Raw genomic sequence first — 19,089 nt, 5'->3', positions numbered from 1 at the left:
ATCTCGACAAGAAGCTTCCTGAGCAGTACCTCGAGGGTGAAGAACTCATAGACGAAACTGACCTGTGGTAAGGCCAGATTTTTTACTAAAGTTAAAACTTTACTTTTCTTATGTCTCATAAACAATATCCTGCATGTAGTTTCTATTCAGCTTTCATAATCTATTACAGTCAGTTGTCATGGCCAACTTGGCGAATCTACTGAAATTCTGGGAAACCGAGCTCAAAAAGGATTGAAGGAATTACACTTCAGAAATATAATTACTTTAACAGCTCCAGTGCTATTCTTCAAATACAAAACTAATAACCTATGACTGAAAGACAAAACAAATTTAAAGAAGAAATCAAAATGATATTTGTAGGACAAAACTGGAAATTCAGTTAACTTTATTTTGTAGTGCCCTGAAATAAAAGAACCAAGAAAATAATAATTTAACGCTGCGAAGAGCAGATTATTGGAGAGCTTATTTTTAATATAGGAGAAACAAATTAGTTTTGGAAAAAAGATAGAAAAAATAAATAAATAAACACACGGAATAGAACCTCTTTTCTTAAATGGACCTAGGATCACTTTGGTATTTAATTCAAGACTTTAAGAAATTATAAGAAACATATACCATATAGTGATATTCAATAAATTCAAGTGTAGGTGTAGGTCCTTTCAATTTTCTTTTCTGAATTTAGTGGTACACAAAAATCTGTTTTCTTTATATATTTAGAAAGATTTTTTTGTATTTAGAATCTGTAATATGATATAGTATGACATTTTTTTTTTTTCTCTCAATGTTATAATAATTTTGTAGCACCGTTCGAAAAGTTACAAACAGTTTATGCGGTGCCTCATTCTCAACACCTTGCCCGGTAGCTATTTTATATTTTTGGTATTAATTAAAGTATTTGGCAAGTTAGAAAATATAGTTAATTTCATTCTGGGTTTCTTTTTTCTCCTCCTGATTTTTAAAATGACTTGCATATCGTGAATATAAGGCTGGAGATGGTCATATTCTCTGCCTTCTTTAGTGCTTGTCCAGGAACTTTAAGCGAAAATTGAGGGTGTTTTCAGCCTCACATGTGAGAGAGCCAGCATTAACTAAGCAAAGAGATAATAACTCCACAAATTATTTAAATAAGAGTTAATTTAATATTGAAGGTTGCAGACCTATTCATAACACTGCTGTGCCAAAAGGACCCAGACAGCGTCCCTTCCCATGCATCCTCGGTAACATTTCCACCAATCCCATAGGTTTTCAGGCATTTTCAGTAAAGTGTGTAGATTCCAATTGCAGGATGATGCAGTGTGTGTGTGTGTGTGTGTGTGTCTGTGTGTGATGTCCTGTCTGGCTGGTAGATTTACATTCTTGCATCATACTTTCACCTTAGTATGAAACTATTTTTTCTGATAGTTTTCAACCATGTTTTGAATGAATCTGCACTTTGTTTCTGTTGCAGATCCGTACTTTTTCTATACATCCCCCCTCCCCCATTACCTAAAAAAAAACGGTCTATCCCCTCAAAAAGTATTGTATTGTGATGAAAATGAAAAAAAAAATTATTAATCCAAAACAGACTGAAGTGTACCAGAAAAAAACATTTTACTTAGCTATCAAAAAGTACCACAGAAGTAAAAAAATTTTGACTGTTGTTGCTGTGAAGAGTACTAGCTGCCACTGATGGTCACCACTGGCTGCACTAGCCTATTGAAAGTTATCTATTTAACCAAAATTAACCTAAACCTAACATAACCAATCATACTTTACCCTACCTTAGTGAAGGTAACTTAACATGTGCCATTGATATTTCTTCCTCAGAACAAATTAACTTTAACACAATTAAACTGACCTAACCAAAGCAAACTAGCCTAACCTGACTATAAACAAATTACTCAATGAGAAGCACTTTAAGATGAGAAGGATAGGAAAAAGCCATGTTGATTGTGGTGTAACACTGTAATAATACTGCCTGGCCTTGTATTGTGGAAAATACAGTGTGTGTGTGTGTTTTTTTTTTTTTTTCACCTCGGTTGCTTGCTGGTCACCCAGCCAGTCTTTGCCATTACAGAATGAGCTCAGAGCTCATAGACCGATCTTCGGGTAGGACTGAGACCACAACACACTCCACACACCGGGAAAGCGAGGCCACAACCCCTCGAGTTACATCCCGTACCTATTTACTGCTAGGTGAACAGGGGCTACACATTAAGAGGCTTGCCCATTTGCCTCGCCGCGCCGGGACTCGAACCCGGGCCTCTCGATTGTGAGTTGAGCGTGCTAACCATTACACTACGTGGTGTGTGTGTGTGTGTGTGTGTGTGTGTGTGTGTGTGTGTGTGTGTGTGTGTTTTCACTGTTTGATCTGCTGCAGTCTCTGACGAGACAGCCAGACGTAACCCTACGGAACGAGCTCAGAGCTCATTATTTCCGATCTTTGGATAGGCCTGAGACCAGGCACACACCACACACCGGGACAACAAGGTCACAACTCCTCGATTTACATCCCATACCTACTCACTGCTAGATGAACAGGGGCTACACGTGAAAGGAGACACACCCAAATATCTCCACAGGGCCGGGGAATCGAATCCCGGTCCTCTGGCTTGTGAAGCCAGCGCTCTAACCACTGAGCTACCGGGTGTGTGTGTGTGTGTGTGTGTGTGTGTGTGTGTGTGTGTGTGTGTGTGTGTGTGTGTGTGTGTGTGTGTGGGTAGAGGTCAGCACTGTTTTTTGTTTTATTGCATCATATGTATTATGGAGTTTGTGTTGCTTACTATTTTGTACAATGAAGAATTCTGTCTAGCAGGAGAACAGTGCACTACAGTGTGTGAGGTGACTGCCAGGCTAACACACTGCTGCCAGGTGCTGCAGCCAGAAGGATGAAAGGCAACAGAGGTCTGAGCAGGGCCTTGTGCCTCAAGTGACTGTGAACAGAGTTTAGCAAGGATATGGATCGTGTAACTCACTGTGGAATTTTCAACATCACAGGTAGCTAAAACTTAATATTCTTACTTATATTACTTTTTTGTTTATTTATTTATTTACTTTTTTTTTTCATTTGAACTAGTACTACCTATTATAAATATAGGTAATAAATTCTCTCTCTCTCTCTCTCTCTCTCTCTCTCTCTCTCTCTCTCTCTCTCTCTCTCTCTCTCTCTCTCTCTCTCTCTCATATATATATATATATATATATATATATATATATATATATATATATATATATATATATATATATATATATATATATATATATATCAGAATCAGTAAGAGTAATTATCTAGAATCTTTTCAAGGTCTTATTTCTAAACTATTCTTTTGCATAGATCTTTAGATGCACCTAAGACATAAGTATAAAATTTGGGTGAATTGCTTCCATCTGAGAGGTCCATTGTGGGGAAAGCCCCACTGGTTTGGTTAGCTTAGTTACTGTAGACATTTATATTAAACATTATTTAACCTAACTGCAGAGCCTTCACTACACTGGATCCCACTTAGGGACACTTATGTAACCTAGCAATACTTAATCTTAGCTGGGGAGCCCTGCCCCCACTGAACCCTCAATGTATCCAAAAGTATATGTGAAAGAATGGAAGAGAATAGACCAGTAATAAGACTAAGAAAGGACTCTAGACACTTACCTCATTAAGAAGTAAGGTATTGTTTTGATAAGCTGCATCCTTGGCAGTTTTGTTACTTTATACTTAGGATAAAGATTTACTGACCCAAAATTCTTGAATCAGTAGTGAAGGCAAATTCAGATCTTTTTAAGGTTATTTTAGCCAGTATGTCATTTAGATAATGTATTGATTTCTTCCACAGATGAAGTTATGGAAAAGAGACAGAAGAGGAGTGACAACCTAGATGGCCTGTTTTGGCGTACAGCCTCCGCTCTCCCAAACCACACAGCCATCCTGTATTTCAGAGGTAAAGGAGACAGCTTGGTTATTTTGCTATCGCTGCTTGGTTTAGAAGAAAATTTAATCCATTTATAAATTGTGAAATGTTTTATGTCTACATGACTTTCCTCATAGTCATCTGTTGGTTGATGTTAGAGGTGCATGAATTAGGAATTGTGTGGCAGAACTTAAAGGTGTTAGAAATAGCCTTTAATGCTGTGCCTACATATTGCATGTTGGCTTAGGGATAACTGATTTCTATAAATAACAAGAAAATACATATACATACATCAATGAAGAAAGATTGTATGGCATTCCCTCTCTCTCTCCATCTGCTGAACTTCATCAATAAATGCTTAATTAATATCTAGATATTCTCTCAAAGTCATGGATTAGGGGTTTTTCTTGGGCAAATACTTGGTTGAATGTCTTATTGCTTGTGTTTTGAGGAATTTGAGTAATTGTAGTTCATCCTCCTATTTCTATTTTTGTCACATTCATTTACTGTCATTCTTAACTTATTCATGTTCCTAACCCAAACTCGGACTTAATTTCAAGTGAACTGTTGGCGTGTTGATGTTTTGCAATATTTTCTTTTGTCCTTAATAATGTAATACATACAATCTGATTAAGGTTATATATTAAATACATGTTTTCCCTATGTATTAATGGATAATACTAACTTTACTTTTCAAATCTGTTTTGAAAGAAATTACAAATTATATGATGATAAGTAATGAAAGACTATAATTGCAGTTCTGTACCACATTTTATTTGTAGTGAAATGCTATCAATGTTCACAGATGGAGAGTGGAAGGTGGTGACCTATGAAGCCCTAAAGATAGAGGCAGTCCAGGTTAGAGTGGCACTGAGCCGTCATGATCCCAGGATACGGCAGACTAGCAAAGATGAAGCACAGAATAAGAGTCTGGCGATGGAAAGCCTCACTACCACCTTGGTAGCTGGGGATAACGTGCAGGCAGAGAGTCGTTGCTTTGAGGTGCAAGTCGTGGGGATCCTGTCGTCAGGTCCTGAGGCGGTTGCCTGTATCCTTGGAGTGCTTCCCAGCTATGGCTACTGGTACATCTCGCCACAGTACACAAAGAGAGAAGTCAGTGAATTAGTTGAGAGAATTCAGCCTGAGTGCATACTAGTTGAAGAAAGTTTTTTGTGCAGCACTGAAGACATCGACTCTGTGATCCTGGACACGCTTTGCATATTTGGAACAAACTTCAAAGTAATATCCATTAAGTACGTGAAACGTTTATCAATTCGCAGGCCTGAAACTTTAGCATATGTGGTGCCAACCTCTGGGTCCACTGGCATCCCAAAGTGTGTTTATGTTCCTCATGCCTCCATCATGCCAAATATTTGTGATTTTGTGCACCTATTCAAAGTCACTCCTGAAGACAGAATATTCTGTGCTGCCCCTCTCACTTTTGATCCCAGTGTAATTGACCTCTTTCTGGCTTTCTGTGTAGGTGCTAGCTTGGTCATGGTTCCCTCATCTGTCCTGAGGACACCTAGGCTACTGCTGCAGGTTTTACTGGAGAAGAAAGTAACAGTCCTTCAGGCTACACCAACACTGCTTCTTAGCCTTGGCCCTCAGAGGGTGAAGGAGTCTCTCCTAGCACATGGTTCATGGCTGAAGGTGTTGGCCCTTGGTGGTGAGGTGTTTCCCAAAGTGCCCGTCTCACACTGTATTGGACGAGGTTGTGCAGCAAAAATTTTCAACGTGTATGGTCTAACTGAGGTGTCTTGCTGGGCATCTGTTTGGGAGTATGTGCCTGAGGAAACTAGTGCATCCCATGAGGTGGAATGGATGCCTATTGGGAAAGCTTTGTCTTACACTGAAATAAGAGTGCTGAGGAAAACAGGGGAGGAAGTGGAGGATGGGGAAGAAGGGGAAATACATGTTGGAGGTGAGCAGAGGATGTGCTTGGTGGATGATGGTAGGGGTAGTAGCATGGAAGGACAGACACTGAATTCTTTAAAGGCAACAGGTGACTTGGGGCTTGTGAAGGAAGGACACATTTACTGCCTTGGAAGACTGGATGACCAAATGAAGAGAAATGGTCAGAAAATTAGTTTAAGGGAAATTGAAATTGTTTGCTCATGTTTTTCTTACATCAATCAGTGTGTTGTTGTGCCAGACTCGTCAAACAGACTAGTGGTATGTATGTGTCTATGTGATAAGGACGTCACAGTGGATGATGTTTGGAAAGACCTGAGGAACAGTTTGGCACCGTGGAAAATTCCTGATGAAGTTGTGTTTATTGATTCTGTGCCCTTCAATACTCATGGGAAGATTGAAATGCCGGCCCTACTCTCCTTGGTGACAAAGCTTCGTCACAGTTCCAGGCACACACAGACTCTGCAGGACTTCTTTAAAGAGATATGGATCAGAACTCTAGGTTATGAGGATGTGAGGGAGGATGACCAGTTTGTCGTGTGTGGTGGGAACTCACTCACGGCTTTACAAATAAATGTTGCGGTGGAAGAATTTTTAGAATGTGAAATCCCAGAGTTTCTTGATATGCTGCTGCACAAACCATACAGTGAGATTGTTCAAATTCTGAGGAAATATCAGCTTGCCAGAAAGAATAGTGAGTTCAGTGGAGACGTAAACAAGAGGACTAAAACTAAACATAGTTCTCATCCACAACTTGAGCATAACACAAACTTAGAAGAAATGAAAAATAATGATACTGATGAGTTTTATAATCATCAGAGTGCAATAAAAAGCACCATGAATGGTAAGCAGAAAGATAATACAAATAAAAAAAAGAGCATCCTTCTAGCAGCTGTTTCAAGAAGAGGTGTTCAGCTGAGGGAATCAGAGTCATCACAAAACCTTTCCTCTCACACTTACTTGCTGAGGTGGAAATTTAACCTTGGAAAGTGCATAGACTCTTCACCTCTCCTTGTCAAACGTTCATGTGGTGACATGTTTGTATTTGTTGGATCTCACTCCCACAAATTTGTATGCCTTGATGCTGTCAGTGGAGTGGAAAAATGGAGCTGTATACTTGGCGACAGAGTGGAGTCATCCCCAGCTGTTTCGCGAGATGGGCTTTTTGTTTATGTTGGTTGTTATGACTATCATCTTTACTGCCTCAGAGTGGAGGACGGGAGTGTGGCATGGAAGTACAAAACTAGAGGTGAAGTGAAAAGCTCGCCAGTTGTGGACCAGGACACTGGTTGTGTAGTGTTTGGATCTCACGATAAGCACCTCCACTGTGTATGTGTGGATGGAGAGGCTAAGTGGGTATTACAAGTGTCTAGTGGGAGTATATTTTCCTCCCCATGCATTAGTGGAGCCTTAGTGATTGTGGCCACACTGGATGGAGTGGTGTGTGGTGTGGACAAAGTCAGTGGAAGGATCAGGTGGAGGGTGACACTCAATAAACCAGTGTTCAGCTCACCCATCATTTATTCTGAGGGTGTTGTCTTTGGCACTGTTGAAGGCCTGGTGCTTAGTTACACCCTCAGTGGCACTCCTATGTGGAAATTCAAGACAGGAGGAAGCATTTTCTCATCTCCATTTGTGTTGAAGCTCAGTGACTCTCTTCAGGTTATTGGTATTGGATCACATGATGGCTGTGTTTACTTTTTCACTCATCAGGGAGAGCTGATGGCCAAGTACTGTGCTGCCTCCCCTGTGTATGCCACCCCATTCATGTATGATAAGGGGGATGGTGTGTTTGGGGCTGTGGTATGTGAGACACTTGGGAGGTGTTGTGTATTGAGGGTGGCAGGTGTTGGGAAACAGGAGGAAGGCACCACACAAAGGACAGGTGTAGAGGTAATGTGGAAGCATGAGTTTCCAGGAGAACTTTTTGCCTCACCAATATTGTATGAGAAAAGGTTATGGATTGGTTGTCGAGATGATTTTCTGTACTGCTTTGATGCTCTCTAGGTGAAGTGTGAGTAGAGGTTCATTCTTCAGTGGTGGGTTGTCGTAGGTGGATGACAGATTACATTTACTGCAAGTGAGAACAGTATATTTTTACACATTGATTAGTGTACAATTAGTGCTAACAAAAATACAGCTTTGAATTAATGTGTAAACTGTCTCTTGTGATATATATCTTTTAGTATATTACTGGTAGTCTCATAGATAGGTTACTCTATATAGAAATATTGTAATATATATTTTTTATATCAAATATTTATTAGATATCTTAATGATATATTTTTCTTCCTGGTTCATTAATTCTTTTTTCATTGTATACATAACTGGGATAAACTTAGTACCAAGTTATGTTTTCATTTATTTTATTTGGTTTTGTTTCTTCAAATACTATCGTAGCTCTGTACTGCCTATTGTCTGTTTAGTCAAGATTGAAAATGTATATAGTACCTGATAGCCCTCCCATTTTTCTATTTTCACCAGCACATAAGGCGGAGGCATAGTGGATAAGGTGCTGAGCGTGGGATCAGACAGACGTCCACGCGTAGGTTCGAATCCCACCACGTACAGCCTTAAACACTTTGTCATTTGTCGAGTGGTTTAAAGTTACCAACATGTCACCATGATATCCAGGTTCTAGGTGGTTACACCCAAGATGAGCTTCGGGGGTGACATGGACCCTAATATGGGCGGAAGCTGAACAGCGCTTCCCATACACTCTTCAAGTGTGCCTACAGGTGCTATAGGCCATAACATAAAAAAAAGAAAAAAACAACTTGGCTGGTATTTTTTTTTATGTAAGAAGGAAAAGCTGGCCAAGGGTATCAGAGAGTAAAAAAAGACCCACTTAGAATGCCAGTCCCCATACAGGTCTGAGAGAGGTGACCAAAAGAAAGAGATAAATAAACATCTTGAAACCTCCCTCTCAAATGAATCAAGTCGTAGGAAGATGGAAATATAGAAGCAGGTAGGGAGCTCCAGAGAAAGGTATGAATGATTGAGAGTAATACTGGTTAACTCTTGCATTAGAGAGGTAAACAGAATAGGGGTGAGAGGAAGAAGAAAGACTTATATAGCAAGGTCATGGGAGGAGGGGAGGCATGCAGTTAGCAAGAACAGAAGAGCAGCTGGTATGAAAAAAGTGGTAGAAGATAGCAAGAGATGTAACATTGTGGTGGTGAGAAGGAGGTGTAAGACAGTCAGTCAGAAGAGATGAATTGATAAGACGAGAAGGTATTGATTTCACCCTATGTAATAAAACTGAGTGGAACTCCCCCCAAACATGCGAAGAGTACTCCCTACATGGATGGATAAGGGTTCATAAGGAGTTAGCAATGGGGTGGGGTGAAAAAAACTGGCAGAGATTTATAATTGTTGGTGGTGTTCGAAGTAGAGGTTTTATAACAATATTTGACTTTAAATTTTAAGTTTAAATCTTTTATTCTAAATCTGAAATGCTTTGTTTCTCAGAAGATCTGTTTTTCAATGACTTCAAAAATATGAATTAGGTTCTTATGTTTTTTTTTCCTCTCTCTCTCTCTCTCTCTCTCTCTCTCTCTCTCTCTCTCTCTCTCTCTCTCTCTCTCTCTCTCTCTCTCTCTCTCTCTCTCTCTCTCTCTCTCTCTCTCTCTCTCTCTCTCTCTCTCTCTCTCTCTCAAGTACGGTATGACTGAAGGAAGAACTTAGTGGTAAAGAGAAGGTAAACTAAGTGGGAGAATAAAGGCTGGTTCACACCTGTCAATGTGCGACTGAAACTGTAAGACTTAAAAGAAGTCAAGTCGTAGGAAGATGGAAATACAGAAGCAGGTAGGGAGTTCCAGAGTTTACTATGAAGAGAAAGGTATGAATGATTGAGAATACTGGTTAACTCTTGTATTAGAGGGTTGGTCAGAATAGGGAAAAGAGAAAGAAGGAAGCCTTATGCAGCGAGGCCGCAGGAGGAGGGGAGACATGCAGTTAGCAAGAATAATAGAGGAGTTAGCATGAAAATAGCGATAAAAGATAGAAAGGGATGCAACATTTCGGCGGTCAGAGAGGCTGAAGACAGTCAGTCAGAGGAGGGGACTTAATGAGACAAAAAGCTTTCGATTCCACCCTTTCTAACAAAACTGTGAGTGGAACCCCCAAAACATGCGAAGAGTGCTCCATACAAGAACGGATAAGGCCCTTGTACAGAGTTAGCAGTTGGAGGGGTGAGAAAAACTGGCGGAGACGCCTCAGAACGCTTAACTTCATCGAAGCTGTTTCAGCAAGAGATTAGATGTGGTTTCCAGTTAAGATTATGAGTAAAGGACAGACCGAGGATATTCAGTGTGGAAGAGGGAGGCAGTTGAGTGTCTTTGAAGAAGACGGGATAGTTGTCTGGGAGGTTGTGTCGAGTTGATAGATGGAGGAATTGAATTTTTGAGGCATTGAAAACTACTAAGTTTTCTCTGACCCAATCAGAAATCTTACAAAGATCAGAAGTCAGGCGTTCTGTGGCGTCTCTGCGTAATATGTTGACTTCCTGAAGGGTTGGTTATCTCCCAAAGGACGTGGAAAGATGTAGGGTGGTATCATCAGCGTAGGAGTGGATAGGGCAAGAAGTTTGGCTAAGAAGGTCATTAATGAATAATATATATATATATATATATATATATATATATATATATATATATATATATATATATATATATATATATATATATATATATATATATATATATATATATATATATATATATATATATATATATATATATATATATATATATATATATATATATATATATATATATATATATATATATATATATATATATATATATATATATATATATATAAAGTGAATGAACCTTGGAAAATAAGAGAAAATAAAAGGAAAGAGGAAGATGAGAAGATAAGGCTCAGACATCAAGCCGGGAGGCGTCAGGGAGATACCGCTGCGTAGGTAACACGCTCGACTAGCAATTATGAAGAAAACGACTAGGTGAAGGAAATGAATAAGTAGTGATAAAAAGGACAACAACAATAACATTAACAACAACAATATTAGCAATAACAACAACAACAACAATGATGACGACGAAGAAAAGCACGAAGAAGAAAACGAGAATGGAGACAAAGATGAAGAGGAGAAAAAATAATAGAATCACGAAAACAAACTTTGAAACAACAGTAACTAAGAGTAGAGCTTGATAACATTAGTATAAAGAGACGAAATGTTTGAGAATGCGGGTTCAAAAGCGAATCTTTGGCTCAGAGGCAGGCGAGTGGGGAGGAAGAGTATGAGGGCGTGCCGGCATTCAAGGGCATTAGCTGATTCACCACCTTGCCGGCGTGAAAGCACAAGTTGCACACTATGTCTTCTTCAGGTGGTGAGCGGCGCCCCAGGGAGTCGTCGCCTCACCGTTGTGGCTGCAAGAGGGACACTGACACATGGGTTTCTACTTCGTCTTCCCAGAGTCACTCCATGATTTTTTTCCTTCCCACTCTCCTGTTGACCATCTTTTCTTCGCCCATTTGTCTCTGTCCTTCTCCCAGCTCCTTCACGACTGTCTTGAAAACTTTACACTCTCGGGCTCCTCTTTCATTTGTTTCTTCGCTCTTCCAGGTCACTTTCTTCCTCAGATTTATCTATTTGTTTATTAACTTATTTATTACTTTATTTATTTATTCAACCGTCACTTGGTAGTTATATCTGTTATAGTATTTTCTATTGTATCTTTTTCTAACAATTGTGTCTCTCTTCTTCGTTATCCTTGTCTTCTTCGTCGTCGTCGTTTTTGCTTCTTTGTCGTCTTCGTCTTTTCCTTCGTTGTCGTATTCTCCTTTTGTCTTCGTCCTCTTCTTAGTTGTCGTCTTCTTCCTTTTCATCTTTGTCTTTATTCTCGTTTTCTTCTTTGTGCCCTTCGTCGTCATCATTGTCGTTGTTGTTGTTGTTGTTGTTGTTGTTGTTGTTGTCCTTTTTATAACTAGTATTTATTCACCTAATCGTTGCCTTCATAATCACATTCTTAAGCTACGCCTCTCTGCCATATTCAATTTCGGTTTCTCTCAACGATTCAGTGAAACGGCCATTACTAAATCAGCCTCACTCACTCAAAAAAAAAAAAAAAAAAAAAAAAAAAAATAAAACCGCTTCACTGAATTACTGAAACTGGTTTATCCACAGTGGTTTAGTTCAGTACGGGCTGCGTTAGTGCCTTCCTGGTTGTTAATTTGCTCATGTTGATTTTTTTTCTATACTATAGTCGTACTTACTCTCACTTTCATTGCCTTTTCTCTAATGATCACCTTTTTTTTTTTTATATTATGGCCTATAGTGCCTGTAGGTATACTTGAAGAGTATATGTGGGAAGCGTTGTTCAGCTTCCGCCCATTAGTGGCGCAGGCAATTTAATTTATAGTGGTACTCATATTAGGGCCCATATCAACACCTAAGCGGATCTACGGTGTAACCACCTAGAACCTTGGTATCATGGTGACATGTAGGTAACTTTGAATCACGCGACAAATGGCATAGCTTCAAAGCGGTATGTAGTGGGATTCGAACCTACGTGTGGACGTCTGCCTGATCCCACGCTCACCACCTTATCCACTACGCCACCGCCTTTAATTTTTTTTTCTCTCTCTCTCTCTCTCTCTCTCTCTCTCTCTCTCTCTCTCTCTCTCTCTCTCTCTCTCTCTCTCTCTCTCTCTCTCTCTCTCTCTCTCTCTCTCTCTCTCTCTCTCTCTCTCTCTCTCTCTCTCTCTCTCTCTCTCTCTCTCTCTCTCTCTCTCTCGTACTAAAACACTCGTACTAATTTTCCACAACTTTTCCTTCACTCTAATTTACTTTTAAACTTTTAACCTGCTTTTTCTTATCTTAAATTACTCTCGTTAGTCACCTGCAGCAAAAGATTTTTCATGGCTACATTTCTCCTGAGCTTTCTTGCACATTTCCTCCGACTTTCATTGTCCTTTGCTATCGCTTTTAACTACACGTCTTATAGAGCACTGAATATTTATCGACATTGGCTCATCTGTTCATGCTTGTGACACCCTCGAGAATACTGATAAAGGTGGGAGGTATTATGAGTATAATCTTAAGTAACCTGTATTTAAATCGTCCAGCACCACGAGGGAAATAAAAATAGATCAGAATGTTATACAAAGTGGAATTTCTTTTATTTACTTATTTATTTTTTTATGTAAGAGGGAAAAACTGGCTAAGGGCAACAAAGATTAAACAAAAAGGCCCAGTTAGATGTCAGTCCCTCAATAGGGTCGAGAGAATGGGATAAATGTCTTGAAAACTCCCTCTTAAATGAGTTCAGGTCACAAATAGATGGAAACACAGAAGCAGGTAGGTAATACCAGAGTTTACCAGAGAAAGCGATGCATGATTGAGAATACTGGTTAACTTTTGCGCAAGAGAGTTGGACAGAATAGGGATGAGAGGAAGAAGAAAGTCTTGTGCAGCGAGGCTGGGAGAGGAGGGGAAAGCATGCAGTTAGCAAGATCAAAGGAGTAGTTGGCATGAAAACAGCGGTAGAAAATAGTAAGAGGCTGAAGACAGTCAGTTAGAGGAAAGGAAATGATAACACGAAAAACTTTTGATTTTGATTATAATAATGATGATGGTGATGATGATGATGATGATAAACTTGCATTATGATTTTTAGATACCGCTAGAAAAGAATGTTTTTTTTCTTATGTAGGAGAGGAAACTGGCCAAGAACAAAAAAAAAAAAAAAAAAAAAAAAAGGAATAAAAATGCCCACTGGGTTGCCAGTTCCTTAAAGATCATGATAATTATCGAGAAGTGAGGGACAAATGTCTTGAAACCTCCCTCATAAAAAAAGTCAAGTCGTAGGAAGATGTAAATATAGAAGCAGGCATGGAGTTCCAGAGTTTACTAGAGAAAGGTATGAATAATGATAGCTATTTTTTGATCTGTTTATTTTTTACGTTAACTGAAAAATTACCAAATTTGCTTAAACATATCAGAATTTGAGAGGAAAATAATAATAGCTACTCATTATCATTATTGTATTTGTTTTTACACTCCCTGAAAACTATGAATTTGCTTAGGAGTATTTAGAGTGACTAGAGCTGTGGGATAGAGTGTACATGTCTATATTTTTCGTTCTTGTCATGTTAACCTGCCATAAATGTATTCCTTACCTGAGAACCAATTGAGAAAATACGTTGGAGGGAGTGAAAGAAATATGAACTGAAGGTTAGGTTAGTTCAAGGAGACGATGAAGGACGAAGAAAAAGAGACATACGTAAGGAGAGGAAGAGAGATAAGAGAAATACGTAAGGCAAATGAAAGAGAGAAAGTGACTAAGAAAACGTTGTGGAGATGGAAACAGCTTAAGAAAGAGAGACTAAAGAGAGATGAAAAATGAAGGACAAAGGAGAGAAGGAAAATGAAAGGAGAAAGGTGAATGCTGGTGGTAATGAGGGAAAGGGAGAAACGAGAAAGTTATAGTCGCAGGTAAAGAAAAAAAATATGAAAGAGAGGAGTGATAAAAGGAGGGAAGTTAATGAGTGAGATAGGAGATGAGAGGCAGAGAGACAGAAGAAAGAAATGAGATATTAATAAAGACAAAGGGAAGGGAAAATGAGCGATAAAGGAGAGATGAAAGGGGAATAGGTATGTGTGTGTGAGAGAGAGAGAGAGAGAGAGAGAGAGAGAGAGAGAGAGAGAGAGAGAGAGAGAGAGAGAGAGAGAGAGAGAGAGAGAGAGAGAGAGAGACCGGTAAAGGTTAAGACAAAAAACATAAAATGAGAAAAGAAATGATAAATAAGAAGATAACAAAAAAGAATAAAAGTGACAGAAATAGAGTTGAAGAAAGAATGAAAGACGAGAGATATAAATAAGAGGAGAGTGATGGGAAAGTGAAAAAAAAAAAAAACGGTACTACTTCGGTATGTGATCTACACAGCCGACATGATCTACCAGAGTCAAATTCTACTTTGGTATGCGATCTACATGTTCTCAGATAAGCAGCAGGTAAAATCACGGAAAGGCAGCACAAATCGTATATCGTAACATTGTCTATGTCGGAGTGAAGTGTGCTGTATCACGTGTATTGTGCGAACATCACCTTGTTGAGTCGGGACAGGAGCTTTGACACTCCATCAGACAGCCCACACATGTTTCAGATTCTCCAACCAAACAGTCTCTCGAAACCAAGACAAGTGTATTCCTTATCTCTTGAGAAGAAAAATGAAAGAAAAAGATTTGTTGTAAATCACAAGATGAAGCGTAGACCACATACCAAAGGAGCTTTATGACACGTAGACCACATACCAAAATAACACCCCGAAAAAAAGAGAGAGAGAGAAATAAGGAAAAAAATAGATAATGGAATATAATGAATGGTATAAAAGAAAGAGGAAAAGAGATGAAAGAGGAACAGAATATGGAAACGAACAGAGATGAAAGGCAGGTGACAAGAGGACATGATGAAACGATGAATAATTAAGTGAGGCAGATGCGTGTGGTGTGAGGGAGGCTGTATGCAGGAGCAGGTGGATGTGGAAGTAGGCGAAGTGGATGAGGTGACTTAATGCTGGAACAGTAAGCTTATTAAAAGGTGAATAATTGATTTTGCTTCGAACACCAACGGGCAGGTATGATAATTAAAATCGGATGCATCGCTACAGCCTACCTGGAATCCTCAGGTAAACCGGATGTAGGTATGTCAGGTAGAGTGTGTGAGCTGTGCCAATTACCTAGGGCACACACACACACACACACACACACACACACACACACACACACACACACACACACACACACCACATCACCTTTCCCATGCTCAAATCAACACGTAATTAGCGGCACGTATCGAGGTACAGAGCACTCTTTGCGCCGCGGCATCTCTAATTTCAGAAGCACGTGGCGGCGGCTCTAATTAAGAGATCGAATACATCAAACGGCGCAACGTAAGCAACACGACGACAATTAGCAAACTTGAAACGATAAAATAATTGGATGGAAAAAAAAAATATATAAAAAAGTGAAAGTGAATTATATTTGTTCTGTTTTGTCTGTTGTTGCTGTTGACATAATCAAGACAACATTAATTGATTAAGCTCTAGTAATATTACGAGTAGCTCTCTACCTGTAAATCTGACCAACACTGCAATACAACACTAATGCAATACAACACTGCATAATTATACAAAAGGATGTGCAATGCTATACTACACAATAATGAGATAAGCTGTAATGTGTCGAGAACTCTAGCATACAAACTCATACACAATATAACAATAGACTTAACTCCTTCAGTACCGGTACGCATTTTTTACTATGAGTTTTGTGTGTGATTAGACTATTTTATTTAGATTAGAAAGGATCTACGGAGGTCAGAAGATCAATGGCCAGAGTCATCACTATTTTAATCCCCACAAAAGTTTCTGAAGCTGTATAAAGACATCAAATAGTTAGCAGAATGAATGTTAAAACGCGTCATGGTTCTGAAGGGGTTAATAAGATACAGGGTGCGAAGTGAAATGCTGAGAACTTACAGATTCCCATATATGAGGTAGCAGGATATAATTATACAAGATAAAGATAAGATACAGGCTATGGAAGGTCGTGATGGGTAACTCCAATACGCACACCATACACATGATACAACAATGCTATAGACAATGTTAGGTTGAGTGAGGGGTGAAATGTTAGCTTGAAGGTAGCAACCATACACACACTTCACCGCATCCTCAAACATTTAGGCGCCTCATCGCGACTACTTTGACCAGACAGTAGAGATAATTATTTACTATTTTCTATTTTTCTGGTTTTAATATAGTTAAACATGGATTATGTATCGTCAAATGAAAAGCAAAAAAAAAAAAAAAAAAAAAAAAAAGAAATAGTAGAAGAGAGGAGGAGGAGGAGGAGGAGGAGGAGTGGAGGTGGTGGTGGTTAGGTATAGCAGTAGTAGCAGCAAACAGTGAGACAGGCAAACAGAAAGAGAGGGAGATAAAAAAAAAAAAAAGTTTGCTCTCCACACTTTCGGAGTGCGGGATTCGAGCTGCCACATTCCCCCAACAAGCACAAAATGTCCCCAACTTTCCCGCCGAACTCAGGGATTAGACCATTCCAGGGTGATCCCCTTCTGTTATTCCCTTATGGTCTGTCTTCATGTGAACACTGCAGCGAAAAAGGTGTGTGTGTGTGTGTGTGTGTGTGTGTGTGTGTGTGTGTGTGTGTGTGTGTGTGTGTGTGTGTGTGCAAAAAATGTCCAAGTTATCCACAGCTCGTGGTGGTGAAGGGGTGGGATTCCAAGTGTCGGGTCCTGCCAGGCTGGTGGGGAGACAGAGCGCCGAACGAAATTTTTTGCCCTTTCAAATGAGTTTAAATGAAACTGAAACTTTTTGCACTATCTTTTTACTTAACGAAGGTTCTTATTTGTATCGTGTCCGTGCTGTAATACATGTGGTGTAAATGTTTGACAGTTTTTCCTGAATTTAATTGAAAATAGTATTTTCGTTACGAATCTAATTTGCCGACTTGCCTTACCTACATTAGTCTATCGACCAGAGGCATCTTACCTTGGAGGCTGGCTATGGATAATGTGTACTTCAATGACGAAATTAATTTTGCACGTGAGCATACATGACGTATTACACACGTATACAAATAAAAGCAAGAAGAAGAAGAAAAGAAGAAGAAGAAGAAGAAGAAGAAGAAGAAGAAGAAGAAATACGGAATCTAGACAACAGGACTTTTCGTATCACTTATCCTTTATCCCCTCTGCTCTATCCTGCCAACTGTAAACTTCACGGCATATATTTATTTACTTATTACTTGTCTATCATCCACATCATATTTCTAGTTACTGTTATTTGTTATCCGTTATTTACTCACTACTCTGTTACAGCACGATTATTTTCCAGGGCGTGAAAGCACCAGTGTCAAGAATCAAGAAGTCACATGGGCCTGGTGATCTCACGGGCAACGATCAGGAGCCGCGGCGAGAGGATTACAAGGTTGAGTGGAGACCAACATCACGCCGCGGATCACCAGAACATTCTCTCTCTCTGCTGTGAAGGTAATTTTGCTGAGTATCAATTATTTCAGTACGTATCACCAAGCGTCGCTCATTAATATGCAGCACAGTCCATAGATCATAATACGTTGGTTTTGTTCACACATGGTTGATTAATTTATTCATTTATTACTTTTCTCATTATTGTTATTATCATTATTATAATTACTGCTACTATTGTTATCATTGGTATTGTTATTATTACTATTTATTCTATTTTATCTTTTACCATTAAAAACAAAATAAAAACTGATTGACTTCAATATGGTGATGCCATAATAAAGAAATGAATGTAAGGTTTAGTCAAGGGTGTCAGTAGTAGTAGTAGTAGTAGTAGTAGTAGTAGTAGTAGTAGTAGTAGTAGTAGTAGTAGTAGTAGTAGTAGTAGTAGTAGTAGTAGTAGTAGGTGGGCGGTGGTGTAGTGGATAAGATGGTGAGCGTGGGATCGGGCAGACGCACACGAGTAGGTTCGAATCCCACCACGTAAATCCTTGAAAAAAAAAAGAAAACTTTATCTAGTGGTTCAAAGTTATCTACATGTCACCATGATACCCAGGTTCTAGGTGCTTACACCAAAAATACGCTTGGGTGGTGACATAGGCCCTAATATGGGTACCACTATAAATAAAATTGCTTACGCCACTTATGGTTTGAAGCTGAACAGCGTTTCCCATATATACTCTTCAAGTACACCTACAGGCTCTATAGGCCATAACATAAAAAAAAGTTATAGTAGTAGTAGTAGCAGAACTAGTAGTAAATATTGTTGTAAAACCAGCTGATTAAAAATGAGTTCTTCTGTCTTCGAAATTAGAGGTGGATTTTTTAGACCATTCCAGGCTTTGATGCAGTCTTGGAAACTACTTAGGAGTTAGGACCTTTAAAAAACATTTGTCCTTGTTACTTGGGATATTATAGAGTATGTTTATAATACAGTCTGTCCTTGTTACCTTCTTTATCTTTTTATTTGTTTTTCACATAGGTCTTTTATCATCATAGGCATCCACCACTTCCCTCCTCTCACTCTTTCTCCTCCTCCTCCTCCTCCTCCTCCTCCTCCTCCTCCTCCTCCTCCTTCCTCCTTCTCCTTCTCCTCCTCCTCTTCCTCCTCCTCTTGACCTTACCATCCAATGTCCTCATCCATTTCATTTCACTACATCCTCCTTCTTCGAACAGAACATGACCAGCCTCTGCCCCTCCTTCCCAGCACACACACACACACACACACACACACACACACACACACACACACACAC

At 39.3% G+C, this 19,089-nt stretch overlaps 2 protein-coding genes across 2 annotated transcripts in view; both read left to right on the top strand.

Annotated features, from left to right (window-relative positions):
• Positions 1-2,943: 2,943 nt before the first annotated feature.
• LOC123502754 overlaps positions 2,944-19,089 on the top strand; it is a 34,359-nt gene continuing 18,213 nt past the window's right edge. The window contains 3 exon segments of the mRNA XM_045251997.1: positions 2,944-2,976; positions 3,810-3,914; positions 17,682-17,836. Coding sequence (XP_045107932.1) covers positions 17,719-17,836 — 118 coding nt within the window. The 5' untranslated portion in view covers positions 2,944-2,976; positions 3,810-3,914; positions 17,682-17,718.
• Positions 5,014-8,146, top strand: LOC123502755 (beta-alanine-activating enzyme-like). Its single transcript, XM_045251998.1, has 2 exons — positions 5,014-5,137; positions 5,368-8,146. Exon 2 carries the CDS (start codon positions 5,382-5,384, stop codon positions 7,803-7,805), a length of 2,424 nt encoding a protein of 807 aa, XP_045107933.1. The 5' UTR covers positions 5,014-5,137; positions 5,368-5,381; the 3' UTR covers positions 7,806-8,146.

Source organism: Portunus trituberculatus, chromosome 12, assembly GCF_017591435.1.
Source record: "Portunus trituberculatus isolate SZX2019 chromosome 12, ASM1759143v1, whole genome shotgun sequence".
NCBI classification, from domain to species: Eukaryota; Metazoa; Arthropoda; class Malacostraca; order Decapoda; family Portunidae; genus Portunus; species Portunus trituberculatus.
The sequence above is the reverse complement of the archived record's forward strand: the minus strand, read 5'-3'. Positions and strand labels throughout refer to the sequence as shown.